We start from the raw sequence: 18,097 nt of genomic DNA on the forward strand, positions 1-18,097 counted from the left end.
TGTGTATGGAAGCTCTTTCTATCAACTCATACGCAATCTCGTAATCCTTTGAGATTTCTTTGTTCTCTGGAATCATTTCAAACATCGGAGTGTCCTCCAGTATTGATTCATGGACATAACTATAATCAGAGATAATCTCATGAGAGGGATTCTATACATTGATGATTGGTTTGTGCCTTACTCACCCTCTTCTTCTTTGGGTGAGTGTCAATCGAACCAAGTGACCTCCCCCTCTTCCTTGGGGAGCCACGGCCTCAACCACACCTCCACTAAGTGCGGTTGCAGTGCCTCTATCTGTGGCACCGTGCCCCTTGTTGGGGACTTCTAACCTTGCAGGCACATTTGCAGCTGGTATATGTGATCTTGTCACTTTTGCGATATCAGTCAACGTATCAGGCATCGAATCTGCTACGTTCTGAAGATCGATTATTCTTTTCACTTCACTTTCACTTTGTGAATTGCGGGGATCAAAATGAGATAGAGTGGGGACAAACCACGACAATTCGTGTCGTTCCCTTGGAAAATCCTTTTTCCTATCTCCCCCTAACGGCGGGAAGACTGTCTCATCAAAGTGACAATCCGCAAATCTAGCGGTAGAGAGATCGCCTGTCAAGGGTTCCAAATAGCGGATAATTGTTGGGGATTCGTATCCAACATAAATACTTAATCGTCTCTGAGGACCCAGTGTAGTGCGCTGTGGGGAGATATAGGCACATATACTGCGCAACCAGATATGCGTAAGTGTGAAATGTCAGGCTCATATCTAGTTACCAACTGGTACGCAGAAAATGGTTGGCTAGCAGTGGGTCTGAAACGAATAAGTAAAGCTGCGTGCAATATTGCATAACCCCATGCAGATATAGGCAGGTTGGTGCGCATAACCAATGCCCAAGCCACCATCTGTAGCCTTTTGATGATGGCTTCTGCGAGACCATTTTGTGTGTGCACATGGGGTACATGATGCTCTACATCGATCCAAATAGATATGCAATAATCATCAAATGCTTTTGATGTAAACTCTCCAGTATTATCAAGCCTTATAGACTTGATAGGGTGATCAGGGTGGTGAGCCCTTAAACGTATAATTTGTGCTAAGAGTATTGCAGCATTTCTTGTGGACAATAAAACGACATGGGACCAGATTGTCGAAGCATCCACCAGAACCATAAAGTACTTGAATGGTCTGCATTCTGGATGGATAGGTCCACAGACATCTCTTTGTATCCTTTGTAAGAATGGAATGTTTTGTTTTGTATTTTTAGCATAGAAAGGTCTCGATCCTATTTTTACTAAAGAGCAGGCTTTGCGTAACGAGTGATGTGCCTTTGAAATAGTCTATGAGGCATAATGGGAGGGAGGTAGTGGTTCTGGTACTTCAGAAGGCAATGACTGCATTTGAGCAATACTAGAACCGACACCTTGCAGTGTGGTGGATTTTTCTCCCATTTTTCACTCGAAAGAAGGGATGTCCGTGTGAGTTCTTTAAAAATACGGATCATCATGTCACGACCTCAGTGCCATAGGCGGTCATGCAAAAGCATGTATGAGTCAGTGTCCCACATTTCATTGTTGGTGACAGTATATGATTCAATGATCCGAATCATAGTGAGGTACAGTCCACTAGATTGACTCATAAGTTTCTCTAAGATGTGTTTCCTTCCACAGTCATTAGATGTAATATCAAGGTATTCAGTTCCATTCTCACGGTGTGTTTTTACATGATAACTGTTGGCACAAATAGCTTTGAAACTTTAACAAGATTCGATTAGCTCTTGGTGCATACAGAGCGTTTTTGACTTTAAATATATCTCAGATTCTTTAGAGTAATTTTAATTTAGTAGAATGATAATCTTTTCATTCTAATAATAAATTTTTTTTCTCTAGATGTATTGCTTTACATCTTTATATTGCAATTTCGAACCATGTAAATATGTGTATAGAAAATAAATTTGAATAAATTCAGTGCTTCAGAATAAAATTTGAAATTTATTAATAAGCCAATGATAAGCAAATCAAGGTCTTTGTTCAGAAATCTAATTCATCAAACCATTCTTTAAGACCAAATAATAGTCTAATTAAAAATGAGGCACGTCTAAACCCCTTTCATTGGAGTTATTTCCACCTTTCATTTTTCCATAATTAGCCTCAGGAATTTTCTTTGTCCCAGTGGGCCTGGCATTGTTATTCAAGAGAATCTCATTTTGTCTCCCAGCCACTTGCAGTAGGCTTATCAACTTATTGAAGGTTGTGATTCTTTTGTTGTCATACTCCAACTGATACTGGTTCGCTAGTATAAAAGCTGAAGTAGGAAAGGTGGTAAGAGTCTTGTAGATCATATCATCTTCTGTGATTTCCCTTCCACAAAAATTGAGACGTGCTTTTAAGCTCAACATGTCCTTGTTGAAGTTATTGACCTTTTTATAGTCAAGCAAGCGGATTCCATTCCACTGAACAACCAGTCCTGGGAGCAAAGTATCGTGAATGTTCCCAAAACGTCCTTTAAGGGCATCCCACAGTGCTTTGGGTGTCTTCAACTGAAGGTACTCCCAGCGTAGGCTAGGATCAATATGTCACCTCAGAAAAATTAAGGCATCTGCTTTCACCATATTAGATAGTTCATCATCTTTGGGTCAGTAATGGTGGCAGTGTAGTCTTTTGCCACAAAGGCGGTTTCCACATCGGAAACCCAACGATGGTACTCAAGTCCTTCTGAGTCCAAAATGTCAAACTCAGATCGAGTTGGATCAGCCATCTACATAAAACAAGAGAGAAGATATAAATTACGCAGTCATAAAGACATCCACGTAAATTATTTTCCAAACGTATGAATTAGATTTCAAGAGCAAGATTCGTAATGGTCACATTTTTTTTTCGATGCTATGTGAAAATACTTTATCACAGTAAGTGTGTGTATAATGCGCATGAATTTTCATTATCATGACCAAACGAAATTGATATGTTGCATTAAAAATAATCATAGTACATTTAAATATATCATATAAAAAATAAACTACATGGCATGCTCAAATTTCACAAATATACAACAAATTATATACTACACATAATAATAGTAATAATATATCATGCGTAAAATAAAATAAAACATGCTCAAAATTTCATGATAAAAAAAAAAACCATAAGCAATAAAACATAAAACATGCTTAAACATAATTATAAATCATATAAAACATAAATAATAAGGCATGCTTAAAATGATCAAAATTATCTAACTAAACATGCTTAAAATTTCTAATTATAAAAATATATCAGAGTATGAAAGTAAATAGATAAAAGATAACATACTTGTTGTCGAGAAAATAAAACAAATCTAGAACACGCGCGTGTTGATGCAGGCGTGCGTAGTGATGTTTTTGGCTTGAGGAAAACTCAGCCGCTTCCTCCTTTTTCAACAGTGGGCCACAAGGCCTTATATTTTTTTCTTTTTTTTTTCTCTGGGCCGCAAGCCTACTTCTTTTGTTTTTTTTTCTGCTGGGCCGCGTAACACTCAAGGCCCCCTTTTTTTTTTTGACAATTGGGCCGAGTCAGCCTTTGTTTTTTTTTTCTTTCTGGGCCACAAGGCCTCTTTTTTTTCTGGGCCGCCCTTTTCTTTGGGTCGGTTCACTTTTTTTTTTTTTTTTGGTTGTGAGTTAACTACCATCTGGTGTTGGAAAATCTGGCAAACTCTGCCGGGGTTCTCGAGGTCTGGTTTGGTGAAGGGAAGAGGCCGGTGCATAGCGAGGTCTGGTTTTGATCTGGAGGTCTTCTGATCGAGATGGGTCTAGCTCGAGGGATGACGTGGCTGCAGGCGGCGAGTATGGATCGATTGGAAACGAATGGAGGTCGTCGTATAGGTTGTCCGGTGTCGAAATCTGCAAGGGTTCTCGTCTGGTCTGTCAATCTGCAAAGATATCAGTGCGCTGGAGGCGAGCAGACGAGGTGATGGCTGCTAGCAACTGGTTTGCTAGGCGTGAGGTGTGCTGGAGACGCCGGGAACTGATCGACGCTGAGAAACGAGGCCGTTCTGGTCGATCGTGGATGCTGTGAAGGTGGAGAGGGCCGGCTGTGAGCATAGGTGAGGAGCAATGGTGGATCGCGTTGGCGGCGATGATGAGGAAGAAGATTGACGAAGCCGGTGTGCGGTGTGCGGTGTGCAGGCGCCGGCACGCTGGGCTGGGAGCGAGATGCTAGGCAGAGGGATTTTTTTTTTTGATTGGCGGCAGAAAAGAAGAAAAAGTTTTTCTTCTTTAGGGTTTTGGGTTTTTTTTTGTTTCGACGGAAATAAACTAGAAAACTAGACTTTTTTTCTTGGCTATTGGCTCTGAGCGTGCTGATAACGTGTTAAAGTAAAAATGGATTGGAATTGGTCTACTCATTTCATTCATAACCCCTTTATATAGGGATAGGATTACAACGGAAATATCAATTACATTGATGATACTAAATGCTGATTGAGCTGTGATTTGTAATTGCTTGATTCCATCTTCGTCTGTTTCTTTGACGAAGGCACAGAAACAGACGAAGGCACATAATGTGCCTTTCCTTTAACAATATCGAATTAATAAATATTTATTCAAAATAATATCCAATTTGGGATGCATAGAGTCAAATCCTAGTCCTTTTGCCAAGGATCTCAGAGCCATTTTAACCAGGTTTCTCCTTATTTATTGATATATTATACAATTTTTGTATTTATCATACACCAACCTAGATTCTTAAAAAAAAAAAAAAGAACAAAAGTTGAGGAATTAATCTTTCTTTCTCTAATATTTCTTTTCTCTTCATTTTTCATTGTTCTTCTCTTGTCCAAGTGTCCAAAAAGTCATCTCTTCTTCGATTTCTTTCTTCTTCTTTTGGTTTCTCTCTTTGTTTTCTTTTTTCTCCTTCCTTTCTCTCTTCATCCGTCATTTTTCCACTATTTCAAGAGTTGAAACATTGAGAATTTCCAGAATGTCAGCTTTCATTAGGACTAAATTGATCAGTTAACCGACTGTTGATCAACCAAGAATTTCGGACAGTCACAATTGGGACATCTCAGACTAATCTAGGTCGGATTTAATGTTCAGCAATATTTGAATCAAACAAGTCCGAGACAAGCCCTAAACAATCAATATTGTTTGTTGAGTTTGTTTCTTTATCAATTTGGAAGTTTGAAACTATCAAAATGAAATTTTGAATAAACCCTAATTTGTATAGGAGTTTGATTGGAGATGAGATGACTACAGTGCAACATTACCCTAAGAATAGATTTAGTGAAGCAGGAACTTGACGCTAATAGGAAAAGCTCCGAAACAGCTCAAGAATTAACCCTACTTTATTCATGAAACCCTAGGACCGCCCTAAGCAAAAAGGGGCATCCCCAAGGCAACTGATAGAACTAGCGACCTAAGATAGAGCAAAATAGGTCTAAATACACCTAGCCATTGAGTCAAAATAGAAGCCCTACCAAAGAGACCAAATCACTGGGACCATTCCAACCAAACAAAAAGGCTCCAGGCCCACGATCAACAGTAGCCCTAGCAGCACATGTGCCCATGAATTGGGCTCCTAGCCTAGACCAACACTAGGATCCAAACCCAATCTTGGGCCAAAACCCGCCGAGACATCAACTTCGCCGTCGATTGCCATACCTCCCGCCAAGCTAACAACCATCTGACCACAGACTAGTGGACCAACCACCTTATCGACAAACATCCCAGAAACACCGCCAACGCAGCTACTGTCCCCATCTGAATCAGCCGAACGCAAGATTAAAAGTCGTCAATATCCCAGTCCATCTGCTACCTTAAAGCGACGAAGGTCTAAATCTCCAACACTAGCAACTGCCTCCAGAACGAGGCTAGATCCATGGCTCACAATAGAAGTCCACCTCACCCTAGATGATGACCACGATGGCAGATTTGTAAGTTGCGTCTAAAAAGAATTGATAGGTGGCGACATCGTAGGTCGGAGCGCCAACCATAATAGCAGAGTGGTGAGGAGGCCAAGATGAAGATGGCCCTCAAGACGAGAGTAGTGAAACAGCCTCCATGCTAGGCAGCTTCCAAGGAAGACGTCGCCGCTAGGATTTATACAAAGTGCACAAACGAGAACCATTTTCAACTTCAACTTCAAAATGAAAGCTAGACAGTTAATAAAATAAAATAAAACTTATAAGTGCGTGATTTGTCCCAATTATACTGAGATTTTTAGACTTAAAACCCAACACATACTAGGTGATTAAGTTAGGACTATCAGTACAATAGTGAGCCTTAAATCCTACCACGATATCAGAGCGAGCTTTTCTCTAATCACATCGTCATGGACCCAAATTAGGGTTCTTTAAATTGGTCATCAAAAAGATTCATTGGAGATGTTATGTGATGCCCCGGAAATTTGTATTTATTTTCCGAGGATTTTTTGGAATATAAATTGTGGTTATTGGACGGTTTCGTGGCTCATAGATGGAGCGGAAGTGTTTCGGGCGAATAATTGATTGAAGAATATGGTTTTAGGGGGGTTGCCAAAGGTTGACTTTTTATATGTTGGGATTCTCCCAAAACTTCCTTCACGAAAGTTGTAGAGCGCGTTGATACGAGTTCGTAGACATGTGGAACGCGAGAATCAGAGTTCTTATGAGAAAGTTATGAGCGTTTGAAAATTTGGAAAGTTACTATATATAGGGGTTTCCCTTTCGGGAAAGTTACTATTTCCATTTTTTCCATTTTTCTTTTCCGAAAACCAGAAACGCTCCGTTCTCTCTCTCTAAACACTCCGACCCGGATTTTCCGGTGAGCTCCGGCGACGGCAGACTACCAGATAAGCCTAGATCAGTTCGCTACCTTCGTGCGCTCCTCCCTGTGGTATCCTCTAGCGTCGATTCTCACTGTGTGTGGTGCTGGAAGATGGTGAAACTTGATGCAGTCGGACCCGATCGGTTCTCCAATCTTCGACGTCGGCGAGGCTTCAATCCGAGCTTGGGGAGCTCAGAGCAGCCTCCTTGATCTATCCTTGGTGGTTGTTTGGATCGATTCACGTGAAACTTGGTTCAACTCGGATTGAACAGTAATTCAAAGCTTGTGAGGTAGTTTTCGACCCTTTTTGCTTGTTTTCTAACTTCGAGCTAGTTATGAAAATTCATAAGCATGCTTAGATGAGTAGCTTTGATGTTGGGAGTTTAGGGAAATAATGAGTTTTGGCCGGCGGCGGTGCGCCACCGCCTGTGGCGGCATTCCGGCGGTGTTTTGGCCATCTAGGGAACTGTTTCTGGTATTATATATGTTCTACTCGTTGATACGAGCATTTCGATATATAATATGCAAATTTTGGAGTTCGTATGGATTTGTTATGATTTTTATCGTTTCATACCGGTGGATTTATTCAATCCGTGAGGATCCGACCGTCCGATGGACTTGTGGTTCGGATATATCAATCGTATAAGTATTCCGGAGACATTGGGTGGTCTCGGATGTGGTTTCGCCTCATTTGGCGTCACTTTGGGAATTTTGGTTTGATTAAGGGTTTCGAACAGTATTCCTTGTGTTTCATTGACTGAATCAAGGCTGTACTTTCCTTAGGTACTTGACGAAGTATTGTTGGACGGTTAGTTGGTGGTTAGACTATTTTGTTCTGTATTGAAGATGCAGCGGGAATTTCGAGGTGAGTAATCTCACAAGGTTCATTTACGAACGGAATTACCTTTATTGTTTTGAGACTTATTGATTTAACTGCAAACTATAGTTTGTATTAATAGGCATTCCTGAGCGGATGACTACGTATATATATACATATATATATATATATATATATTTACGTGAAATATATATGTTTTGGTGGTTTGTAGATTTATGAAAACAATAGGCATGAATGATGTTGTTTTGGGTTGTGGCTTTTGGAAAACAAATGATTGTGGAAATGTTGATTTCGATTTGTTTTGAAAAGCGTTGAGATTTGTGTATGAAAACAATATGCATGGAATGATGCTTTTTATTGTTTTGTGTTATGGCTTTTCGGAAAACAATGATTATGGAAATGTTAATTTCGATTGTTTTGAAAAGCGTTGAAATTCGTGTAACATTTTGAGTCCTGTGCGACTTCTTAAATGTTTTGCTCCAAGGACTGTGAAGTTCAAGGAACGAAGGTCTATGACCTTGGGTATAATGTTTTGCTCCAAGGGACTGTGCGACCCGAGGAACGAAGGTCTATGACCTTGGGCAGAATAGCAGGTAATCACGTCTTTGGCCGGACGAGTGGTTACGTTTCAGTTAGAGCTCTAATCTGTGTGACATATAGGTAATTCATGGGGTAACGGGAATTGGTTATTGATAACTCATGACATTACGTGTTTTTAGGGAACAAGGTGTGAGTTGCTTCCTTATTAACGGTTTTTAAGGGGACAAGGTGCAAGTTGTTTTCCTTATTAACGATTGATAGAATTCAAGGTGTGAGTTGTTTTCTATGTTATATTTGATAGAAATAAAGGTGTGAGTTGCTTTCTATGGTACGATTTATAGAATTCAAGGTGTGAGTTGTTTTCTATGTTATATTTGATAGAAATCAAGGTGTGAGTTGCTTTCTATGGTACGATTTGGTACGATTTATAGAAATCAAGGTGTGAGTTGTTTTCTATATTATATTTGATCGAAATCAAGGTGTGAGTTGCTTTCTATGGTACGATTTGGTACGATTTATAGAATTCAAGGTGTGAATTGCTTTCTATGTTATATTTGATGGAAACCAAGGAATGTGTTGTTTTCTATGTTTCGTTCTAAAAGAAAGCAAGGTGTAAGTTGCTTTCTTTTATTTCGATTTAAATGGGAATTAAAGTGTGAGTTGTTCTCCTTTATTTTGTGTTTTAAGGGATGAAATCGTGATTTGATTTCTTAATTGAAACGTGCGGGGTTCATCCCGTGATTTTGGTGTGAGTTGTTTTGAGTTACTCATACGGGCTTGCAAAAGCTTACCGGGTTTGTTGTGTGACCACCGGGTGCACTATTCAAACGGTGTAGGGGTTAATCCTGCAGGTCAGGGTAATCGTGGCTGAAGGTGAGGTAGCTTGTTGGCAGCAGAACAGGTAGGATCGAAGCAAATTTGGTTGGCTTTGCCATTGTTATGACTTCCGCTATGTAGTAAACTCTGAGGAGCTTTTACGTTTTATCTTGTTGTTGACAATTTAATTCGTAACCTTATGTAATATATGACTCTGTGGGCGGGTCAATATTGACATAGTGGGTTCAAGGCATCAATACGTATGTAGTTAAAAGGAAAAAGGTGCTTGGTATTGATGGTTGAACGATCATGCATATGTAATTATGAGATTATATATCAATTTTTATTTGTGTTAAAAATCAGGGGCGTGACATGTTACTTTGCTACTTTATTGATCATGTCTTTAATATGGGACATGAAATTGTTACCCAATTTTTGTTCTGGGAATTGGTTTGTAATTGGTTGCACGTACAGATCTAAGTTAGGTTACATGTGAAGGAGCGTCTTAAAAAATGATTATTCCACCTTTGTTTTTTTAGAGAAAAGAATACTCATATTCATACAGCTTCACTGAGCCACTACTAGTATAAAACATACATCAAAACCTAAGTTCTCGCTACAATAAACTATGCCTACTCGGCCTAAAACAGGATACAGAGTTCCAACAAGTAATTCCCATTCTAAAACTTCCTACTCACTTATTTCATAAAACAATGAAACGAAACATAAGAAAAATAAAATAAAATAAAACCTATTTGAAACTAACAATGCAACTCTAATTTATTTATTTTTTAATCAAGCCCACAGGGCGGAATAATATATTCATCACAAGCTAGAATATGCCGTTACATATCATTCCGCTGTCATTTAAGGATATAGACAAAACAAGAAGGTAGTGGTAGTACCCACAGCGGTACGTAGAAATAGACCCACTCATTATACATTTTAGATTGTAGAGATAGCGGAGATCATCTTTTGGTGCTACGCCAGAGGCTCTAAAGTTTTAGATTCCTAATACAAGAAAATTTATTGTAATTAGACAAAAAAATCTAAAAACATAGGTTTGGCCAACAGCCTAAACCCTATGTGGGCTAGTGAAGAGCATTCTAATAGTGAAGCCGTATACGACTATACTCCCCTTCTAGTCAAAGTTTGGCAGCAAATCTTTACGCTCCCCCACGTCCTCTCATTAATAAATCGAGGAAAAGTAGTTACACAAATACTCCACTTAGTCTATATATATATATATATAGTGCTCTCGTTGGTTTAAACAAAGCAGCCAATCATCAATATGGAAAGACTGAACCATAAGTGGGCTGGTGAAGAGCATTCTACCCAGCTTCTTCAAGCTCAAGCCCACATATGGAACCACATTTTCAGCTTCATAAACTCCATGACCCTCAAATCTGCAATTGAACTAGGTATACCAGATATCATCAAAAAACATGGCCGCCCCATAACTCTGTCTGAGCTCACATCTGCATTACCAATTCACCCAACAAAAATCCCCAGTGTTTACCGCCTCATGCGTATATTGGTCCACTCCGGCATCTTTGCAAAAAAAAAGTTGACTAAACTGGATGAGGAAGAAGGTTATATACTTACTGACGCTTCTCAGCTCCTCCTTAAGGATCACCCCTTCAGTATAACTCCATTTGTAATGGCTATGCTCAACCCTATCGTCACAAAACCATGGCATTATATGAACACTTGGTTCCAAAATAATGACCCTGCGGCATTTAACACGGCATATGGGATGACATTTTGGGACTACAGCACCCAGGAGCCAAGTCTTGCCAACTTTTTCAATGATGCCATGGCTAGTGATACTCGTTTGGTGACCAGCGTGTTACTTAAAGAGTGCAAGGGGGTATTCGAGGGATTAAAATCATTAGTTGATGTTGGGGGTGGAACAGGAACAATGGCCAAGGCCATTGTTGATGCATTCCCAGAAATTGACTGCACCGTACTTGATCTCCCACATGTGGTGGCTGATCTGCAAGGAAGTAAGAACCTGAAATATGCTGGAGGGGACATGTTTGAGGCAGTTCCTCCGGCAGATGCAATTATTTTGAAGGTAAATCTCAGCAATAATCTTTGATCTTTGTCATGTTCTGATATTGTAATAATGCTTAAAAAACAAACTTAAAAAGTATGTAGTCCAATTTCACACATCAGTCTAACACTGAAATAAGTTTAACATCCATTTCTTTTCGTTAGTAAATTATAACCAATGTAAAACTACCAAAACATACCATAAATATAATTTAACACTAGGTAATGAAGAACAATTAATTATATAACGTCTAACTGTACATACCCAACAACTGGTATATAAGTCTTCCAGACAGTTTTTATCTTCACAATTGGTTGCTATGTTTGATAAGCAGTGGATATTGCATGACTGGAGTGATGAAGACTCTGTGAAAATACTTGAGCGATGTAAAGAGGCAATAACAAGTAATAAGAAGAAAGGCAAGGTGATTATCATAGATATGAATGTGGAAAACCAGAAAGGAGATCACGAATCAATTGAGACACAACTGTTCTTTGACACGCTGATGATGATGATGACCACCGGAAAAGAAAGGAATGAAAAAGAATGGGCTCAGCTCTTTTCTGATGCAGGTTTCAGTGACTATAAGATAACTCCCATTTTGGGTCTAAGATCTCTCATTGAGGTTTATCCTTGATAACTGAGCTCCTACTTGTGTAACTGGCAGAGCAGAAACAATAAGATTGTTTTCAAATTATAAAATTGGGATCATTCATAAGGGGGTCGTCTTGGATATCTTGGTGTTTGTCATACACTTTTTTTTTTTTTTTTTTTACTTTTAGTAAATTAATATAGTGGAAACCTACTGAACTGGTCAACAGGTTACCCAATTAAATATCGACATGCGTCATTTTAAAAAATAAAATTTACCATATTAACAACACACTCTTTTTTGATATGTAACATTGTTAAAAATCATGTAACAAGTATTGTCAAAATAATAAATTACACATAGTTGAACTACAATTACGACTTATGACAACAGTTGTTGTAGTTATTGTAATTAAGTGGTCAATGATGTAAATATCATATTTGGACAACTTTGATCAAATTTAGAACCTTGATTATCAAGTGGAGAAGCTCCTTACAATATTGAGTTGTTACATATCTTTTTGTCTAATTTTAATTTTACCATTGTCACAACTCACAACACAAATGTTGTAGGAATTGTAAAATGGTTGGTAATCTTGTAAATGGTATAGTTTTTGAAGTAATTACTACAATCAGAACAAAAGTTACCACTTTTACACCAATAGTTGCGAGTTATGGTAAAATATGTAGTCATTGGATAATTATTCCATTAAAGATAAAAATATAAAGATTTACCACTTTGACAACAAATTTGTTGTTGCACTTGTTAAATTGTCCATAAATTAGTACATTAGTTTAGGTTGAGTAATTACTATAGATAGGACAAAAGTTACTGCTTTTACATCAATTGTTGTGAAATGTGTAGTCATTGTAGTAATAATTTCATTAATGATAAAACATAAAGATTTACCACTCTGACAACAAATTTGTTGTCATACTTGTTAAATTTTCTATAAATTAGTACATTAGTTTAGGTGGAGTAATTACTACAAATAAAACAAAAGTTACCGCTTTTACATCAAGTGTTGTGGGTTGTGATAAAATGTGTAGTCATTGTAGTAATAATTTCACTAATGATAAAAACATAAAGATTCATACATGTTCTATTTTATATAATATTTATCACTTTGAGGACACATGTGGTAATTAGAAAAAAAATCCGCATTAAAGTAAATAAGGTCTTTGTTAGAGAAAAGTAGGTTCTCATTTGAGTAATTAAGTCCTAAAAGTGGTAATTGTAATAGGTTCTCTTTAGAGTAAAGTAGATTCTCATTTGAGTAAATAAGTCCTAAAGTAGGTTCTCATTTGACTACATTTAAAACAAATATTTTATTTATTTTTACACTAATTGTTGTCATTGTAGTAAAATGCATGTAAAAAGAATTATATTTGGTTAAAGAAACTACTAATGATATAATTAATTGGTAATAAAGATTACTTAACTAATACTAATTTTGCGAATTTAGATTAGAAGGTTTTTGTTTTTAATAAGGAAAAAACGTAATTTTCAATTGTGTAATTGTCCATTAAGAACAAGCATTAATCAAGCATTAATTCACTAATAATAAAATTAATTAGTAATATAGACTATTTAACTAAAAGTAATTTGGTGAACCTAGGATAAAAGGTTCTTTTAATTTTTTTTGAAAAAGGAAAAATCATAATTGTCAATTGTCAATTGATAATCAAACATTAATTGGTTTTATTGTTTTCACTATCTTTATTGTTTACAATTCAATTAGTAGTTTGTGTTACCAAAAAAATTAGAAAGACTAAGGGCTAAACAAGTTACCAATTTGTTAAATATTTTGAACCATTGGATATATTACTAATCCAATGGTCCAAAATATTTAACAAAATGAGAGTATGGCAAACACCAAGGTACCAAAAAATTCTCCCATTCATAAGCTTTTTTTTGTTTTTTTTACCTTTTCTTTTTGTGAACAGAATCATTCATAAGCTTAAGATAAATATCAGGCTAGCTACTTTATAAAACAGTACATTATTTAGTAGTATAACCACAATAATCAATATAAGTTGCTTGTCAAAATCTGGCATGCATTCTTTTTTTCTTTTTTGTGTTGCTACTCTTTAGAACAATGGTGGGCTTTTTTCTCATTTGTCATGTTCCAGGTTACGTGGGAGTTAGGACGGTACAGATATTGTCTTTAATTACGTACCCTCAACTGGGAGACATGACTAGAATTATTTACCTAGGAAAATATATTACTTTTAATACTCTATATTCCAATCACCAATCACACGTAATAATTCCCTGGTTAATCACCAAGTTGTAAATTAGCTTCTTGAAACTAAACCACTAAGTTAACCACAAACCTAGTAATTGGGGAAATTATACAGCCGAAGCTAGAAATTAACATTTGAAAAGCTCTGATTATTCTCTGCAATTATACCTAGAATTTAGCATTTGAAAAATAACTTACAGTTTGTGGTGTACAAGATAGGTAGCCAAAAGAGTTTAAGTCAGTGCGGCAGCGCGCATTGCTTCGGGGATTAATCTTCTTGTATATGACAAAATGATATGGTAAGTCTAACAAAAAAACCCACATAGTAGCATATTAACAAACTAAATCGGCCAACATACGTTAATTGGAAAGTATATAGATACATGTGATGAAATCAAAAGTTCGAGAGTATAAATAATTGACTTTGAAGACACTATTCACTAATGAGAGAAGGAGATACTTCTCTGTAGCCTCGTTTCTTCCCCCTCTCCCTAACTCTTAGATCTAGGTCTTCATGGAAACTTTTTTTTCTTATCTTTCTAATTCATCTCTACCAGCATCTCCATGATCTATCTCCTCCATAATCCAACTTTTTTTCATTTATATTCTTCCCTTACCTCCAACATACCTATTAGGGCTATCACTCGGTCGGTTCGAATCGGTTATAGGTATTACCAACTTCAAAACCAAATCTTTCAGTTTCAAAATTGAGCTACCAATTACCAACCAAAATTTTCAGTTTTTAATCATATCTACCAAATTCGCTATTTCGGTTTTCGGTATTACCAACTTTAGAACAATTAATTCTTTGTAATATAAATTAGAATGAACAAAATTAGGTTTTTCAATTTTATAACCGTAAACTTCGTATTCATCTACTAATCATAGTTTTCTTTTGTATATTTGACATCAAATTTTATCTATTTTCAATAAAAACTAGGTTATTTAACCATGTTGGACTAGGTTACTCAAAATACATGTACTATTAATTATGTAGTATATTGAGTAATGTTCATACTATTATGAAAACTTTTATGTTTATTTCTTAATATACATGTATGTGTATTAAAAATCATAGTATATAAAGCTAATATTTAGATTTCGGTACATAATGTTCATACTATTAATTATGTAGTATATTGAGTAATGTTCATACTATTATGAAAACTTTTATGTTTATTTCTTAATATACATGTATGTGTATTAAAAATCATAGTACATAAAGCTAATATTTACCAAAACCAAACCAACTTTTTCGGTAATTTTCGATTTCGGTTTTATCGGTCCCTGTTACCAAAAAGTCGGTTTACCAAACCTAAAGTATCAGTTGGTATTCGGTCAGTTTGGTAATTACCAAACCAAGTGGCAGCCCTAGTACCTATCTCCGTTGCCATTAGTAATTGGTTCATAAAACAGCTTTTGTCGGGTAGTCGGACGCTAGAACGACCCATTTCCTTTTGGGACGAAGGCGGGGGAGTTAACTGATAGGAGCATTTTAATGCGACGTTTTAACTGCATTTCCCTACATTTCTTACGTTATTTCCTTATTAAAATCCTGTTTAGGAAAGTTTCCATTCTTTGATTGGGAAAGTTCCTATTTGTAGAAAGTTTATATTTTTGTAGTTTCTATTTATCATTTTTAGTAAGTTGCCATTTTTCATTTTAGGAAAGTTTCTATTTTTCTTATTAGTTTCTATTTTTAGGACCTCCAAGCAAGTGGAAAATCTTGAGGAGGAAAATCAAAGTTGCAACCAAGTGGAAAATCTTGAGGAGGAAAATCAAAGTTGCAACCAAGTGGAAAATCTTGAGGAGGAAAATCAAAGTTGCAACCAAGTGGAAAATCTTGAGGAGGAAAATCAAAGTTGCAACTAAGTGGAAAATCTTGAGGAGGAAAATCAAAGTTGCAAGTAAGTGGAAAATCTTGAGGAGGAAAATCAAAGTTGCAACCAAGTGGAAAATCTTGAGGAGGAAAATCAATTCAAGTTGAACAAGTGATAAACAAGTGGGAAGATATTTTTTACAAATTTGTCTAACATATCTAGCCCTTCATTTATGTTCATCTCCACCCTCCATTCATCATTTTTTGGGCTATAAATACACTTCTCCTCTCACTCTCAATAACCAATTCCTTCATCCATTTCATCTTCTTGTCTCACCATTTCCTCTCCATTTTCCTTAGTCACACATTCCTTCATCCATTTCATCTTCTTTGTCTCACCATTTCCTCTCCATTTTCCTTAGTCACACATTCCTTCATCCATTCCATCTTCTTTGTCTCTCCATTTCCTTTCCATTTTCCCAAATCTTCCTTCATCCATCTCATCTTCTTTGTCTCTCCATTTCCTTTCCATTTTCTCTCCATCCTCTAGTGCATTCAACGTTTCAAGCAAGGGAGAAGAAGAAGAAGAAGGAGCCGTGAGCATCATCATCCATCCTCCACCTTGAAGCTTGCTTTCGAGATTCAAGAATCCATAACGTTTCATCCTTCATCCCCATCTCCATCTCACGGTGTAATTCAACCTCTTTCTTTGTAATCTTGCTTAGTTTCGTGAGAATTGTTTTTAGTTAACATTTATGTTTGAACAAGGTTTATATTCTGAAATTTTATGATTGAATAAAGAATTTCAATTCTTATGTTGTGATTCCAAAGTTGCTTATGTGAGTTTGTTCGATTAAATTTGCTTTACAGAAAACTTTTATATGTTTATCTTATTTGGGTCGACACTTATAGGATTTGCATGTAATTGGTGCTAGGTTTAAGAACATGAAATCGACTTTTCGTTTTGTGTAACTTGAATCAAAAGTAGTAAAGGTTCTGGACAAGAATCGAATTTAATTGAAGAGGATTGCAATTAGGTGGACTTTTCCATAACTAAGTTGTACACTTGAGTTGATAGCCTTTCTCTATGTCTAATGCATTGAACATGTCATGATTGACTAGCTTTCTAGGGTTTGATTGCATGTTTGATAGGATTAATCTAGGTGCTTTCGCTTAGGTTAATTAGCATTGAAAAGTAAAATATGGGAAATCATTTGCTTTCGAATGTTTCACATGATCAACTCCTTTCACATGACTTGGAAGAACAATGTAGGGTTAATTCGAATTCAATGATAAACTTGGGTTTAATCTTTGTTTCTTATGTTTCATTCTTGTACATGTGTTTTTATATTTTCTTTATCTTAATTTTCAATTCTATAATTCTTAAACCCCCCTTCCTTTTTATTTGTGTTTACTTGTATATATTTATTCTTTATTTTATTTTTGTAAATAATACTTTATTTTTAATTCTTTATTTGTTTATACAATTGTATATATTTATATTCTTTATTTTATTTTTGTAAATAATACTTTTCTTTATTTGTTACACAATTACAGGTGTACCCTCAATCCCCGGAATAGAACGATCCCTATTTGCTTATACTACTAACGATATTTCAGGGTTAAATTATGCGCTTGCTTTGAGCGCGTCATTAACCTTCAGGACTCCAACATCTAGGCTTCGGTTACGGTTGGTTCCGTACTAAAAATCTTGGAACCAAAACTGGAACTAGCCTTTTTAGATCGGTTTGGTTTGCCACTTTCAGAGACCAAAACTGATCAGAAACCGAACTGATCATAATCGGTTTAGCTTTGTTGGTTTTTCGATTCCCTTACTCTGTAACGTATAGCTCGAAGAACAGTTTTCTGAGTTCACTGTACTTTTTCATTCATAATAGTTTTTTTCTTTTTCCTTGTTTCTTTTTCCTTTTTGTTGTCTATGGTACTTGGATGTTTACCATACACTCATTTACATCTTATTGAATCAAAATTACAATTTAGTTGAACCAAATTTACGACATTGACAATCACATTTGTTTTACACATTTACATATAATTGAACCAAATTACCACATCGATAATAATTTGTTCATAAATTTGTAAAAATACCGTAGGTGGAGTAATTAGCTCTAATAGAACTAAAATTACCCAAAAAATAACTCCATTTACCACAATGACAACAAAATTGTTGTCAAATCTGTAAATGAGTGTATCACATACATGCAGGTACTGTAAAATTTCCCGTTCTGGGGTTCCCGTTCTTCGTGTGTTATTATTCTAAATAATTGAATGAAAGTGTGGCAAAACTTAGATGTTAGATATGCTCGAGATATGCTATTCATTCAATCTTGACTAATGCAAAACAAAAGAGAGCAGACTCTCTATTACATTTTTAATAAAAAGCACGCATTGCACGAAGGT

The 18,097-nt window shown here is 36.3% G+C and overlaps 1 protein-coding gene and 1 long non-coding RNA gene across 2 annotated transcripts; both read left to right on the plus strand.

Moving 5' to 3' along the window:
• Positions 1-2,720: 2,720 nt before the first annotated feature.
• On the plus strand, positions 2,721-11,657 carry LOC112189384 (probable O-methyltransferase 3). Its single transcript, XM_024328709.2, has 3 exons — positions 2,721-2,747; positions 10,292-11,041; positions 11,355-11,657. Exons 1-3 carry the CDS (start codon positions 2,721-2,723, stop codon positions 11,655-11,657), a joined length of 1,080 nt encoding a protein of 359 aa, XP_024184477.2.
• A 4,672-nt stretch (positions 11,658-16,329) lies between these two features.
• LOC121051472 lies at positions 16,330-17,584 on the plus strand. Its single transcript, XR_005805800.1, has 2 exons — positions 16,330-16,367; positions 17,234-17,584. It is a non-coding gene; the product is annotated as an uncharacterized LOC121051472 (long non-coding RNA).
• Positions 17,585-18,097: the final 513 nt, after the last annotated feature.

This window comes from Rosa chinensis, chromosome 2 (genome assembly GCF_002994745.2).
Source record: "Rosa chinensis cultivar Old Blush chromosome 2, RchiOBHm-V2, whole genome shotgun sequence".
Classification (NCBI taxonomy): Eukaryota; Viridiplantae; Streptophyta; class Magnoliopsida; order Rosales; family Rosaceae; genus Rosa; species Rosa chinensis.